The following is a 2,412-nucleotide window of genomic DNA, read 5'->3' as shown; positions in this document are numbered from 1 at the left end:
CTACCCCTCTTCTCACAAATTAAATGCAGTTCCTTGGAAGTGCTTTGTGACTGAGCACCAGTGTGGCTGCTGTACAGGCGTACAGTGAAATGTTCTAAAGTGATGCATTTCCTTTAGAAGCTTGCTGTTCTGTAGTTAGAGACGTAGTCTGCCCGCATGCTGGCATTGAAGTAGTTTAGATGTCTCTTGCACCAGCAGTTCATCCTATCGGCCTTCATCTTTGCCTAGCATGCTAAACCACTGAGGATAAATCTTTTTCTAAGTTTCCCAAAGAAAATTGCCTCAAAGCATTTTTTTTCTTTTGAAAACAAGATGGCTTGGACTTTCTCTAAACCAACCTTTCTCTCTACACTCTTGATTCAGTAGCACCAGGGATCTGCTACTTTGCTACTCATTCTGCCACTTACTCTTTTCAGCAAGTGAGATGCCGAGATGTACAATCACCGTGTGCAGTTTCAAGGATGCAGTAATGGGTGGTAAGATAGGAAGGGAAGGGCAGATACAAGTGTAGCTGCGTGGTGGAAAATGGGTTGGAGAGCATTCATAGTGTAATCCTGATGTAACCGAAGACTGAATGGCTAAATTCAGATCTCTTTCTGTTTTTCCTGTGATATATTCTTGTCACAAGTTTCCTGTGTGAGAAAACAACCTCTGCTATTCTATTCAGATATAGTGGTTGCATTTTCCAGTGGTTATGCTCTTCTCGAGACAGCTGAAAAAAGTTCTCCAAAAGCTTAGGTGAAGCTTATGTGATTTCACGTGTACAAAAATTGATTCTTTCTTGATAATACATTTTGGTGAGACCCTTTTTCTTCTTGTTAAAAAGTCTGTACCTTTGTCTCCCATTTTCCTGTTTTCATTGGCCTTTCCTAGCTGTAATTTCACCTTCTTCATTAGTGCTGGCCGTGATGAACAAGTGGATGAAACCAACCAACAAACAAAAAATTATGCTCCCAGAACCTCTCCTTGTTGTCTTTTTTCCAAATCATAAAAGTGGTGAATGGTGAAGAAAAAGAACACTGTTTTTTCATCTTTTTCCATTTTTGTCTGCGCTTCTGGGGCATGTTATCTAGCCTGAGAAAAGCTTGTGAGTGTGTGTGCATGTGTGTGTCTATTTGTGTATAAACAAACTTGTGAGTGAAATTGTGTAGGGTGGTAGTAAAACACCTACTTAGTTCAGTGCATCATGAAGCACAAGGCCAAAAGCTGAATGATTCTACTCCTTGAGAAAGGTGTGTATACAACGACATGTATCTTAGGAACATTTTATTGCCTTTTTTTTTTTTTAAAGCTTGTGCAGGGTGTAATGGGAAAAAAAAATTGCCTTCATTCTCATTTTCTTCTGAAGAGGCTCTGCTACACAAGCCAGGTTGATTTCAGGGCTTCTGCTCAAGTTTGCTGAAACTGCCGGTTGAGACTAAGAAAATCGTAACATTTATGAACTTGATTCCTCTTAGTTATGCATGTGCAATTTGGGGTCCTTTATTTGCAGCCAATGGATTCACAGCTGCATCAGTGTCAAACCGGTGGAAGCGCGAACAGAATCAGATTTACAGGATCTTTGAACTCCTCAGTGATTAATGAAATTCTTAATTCTGAAAGTGTGACAGGAGGATAATCTCGACAATATTTCCCCCTGCTTTCTGTGGGTGGAGGGATTTGAAGCCGGCAGTGGAAGTTGGGGGTCCTGACCTGTTCCATTATGACGATTCATTTGTTCAGGCTGGAATCTCCCGAGTAAATCCCTTCTCATTTCCCGCATGCACCTGTACCTCATGCTTCTGCGGCTGGACGAGATCCGTCATGCTAGAGAGTTAAACTGTACTTCCACCATTCAGAGTCTGGCCAAGAACCAGAATATTCCCTTATTTTAAGCTAGTCCTGAAGGAACACTGCCAATTCCCAGCTCTTGAAGGCTGGGAATTAGAAGACCTGGACTCTGTTCCTGTGCCTTAGTTTTTGCACTTGAAAAATTCAGTTAGCAGTAGTTACCTTTCTGTGTTAAGGGTTTTGAGGTTTACTTACAAAAGAACATGATGAAAGTGCCAAGATGACAATCTTATAACAACATGGAGTGGTGTCCTGGTTTCGGCTGGGTTAGAGTTAATTTTCTTCCTGGTAGCTGGTACAGTGCTGTGTTTTGGGTTTAGGATGAGAATAATGTTGATAACACACCGATGTTTTAGTTGTTGCTAAGTAGTGCTTACACTAGTCAAGGACTTCTCAGCTTCTCATGCCCTGCCAGTGAGAAGCTGGGAGGGGGCACAGCCAGGACAGCTGACCCAAACTGGCCAAAGGGATATTCCATACCATGTGATGTCATGCTCAGTATATAAACTGGGGAAAGCTGGCCGGGGGGTGACTGCTGCTCGGGGACTGGCTGGGCATCGGTCAGCGGGTGGTGAGCAATTG

General features: G+C 42.5%; 1 protein-coding gene across 1 annotated transcript in view; it reads left to right on the top strand.

The window, feature by feature from the left end:
* Positions 1 to 1,760: 1,760 nt before the first annotated feature.
* The window catches only part of TSHZ1 (teashirt zinc finger homeobox 1), a 29,175-nt gene continuing 28,523 nt past the window's right edge, over positions 1,761 to 2,412 (top strand). The window contains exon 1 of the mRNA XM_019471357.1: positions 1,761 to 1,821. Within this exon, the coding sequence (XP_019326902.1) occupies positions 1,761 to 1,821 (61 nt within the window). The remainder of the gene's footprint in view (positions 1,822 to 2,412) is intronic.

Source organism: Aptenodytes forsteri, unplaced genomic scaffold, assembly GCF_000699145.1.
Source record: "Aptenodytes forsteri isolate BGI_AS27 unplaced genomic scaffold, ASM69914v1 Scaffold97, whole genome shotgun sequence".
Classification (NCBI taxonomy): Eukaryota; Metazoa; Chordata; class Aves; order Sphenisciformes; family Spheniscidae; genus Aptenodytes; species Aptenodytes forsteri.
This window is presented reverse-complemented; position numbering and strand designations above follow the sequence as displayed.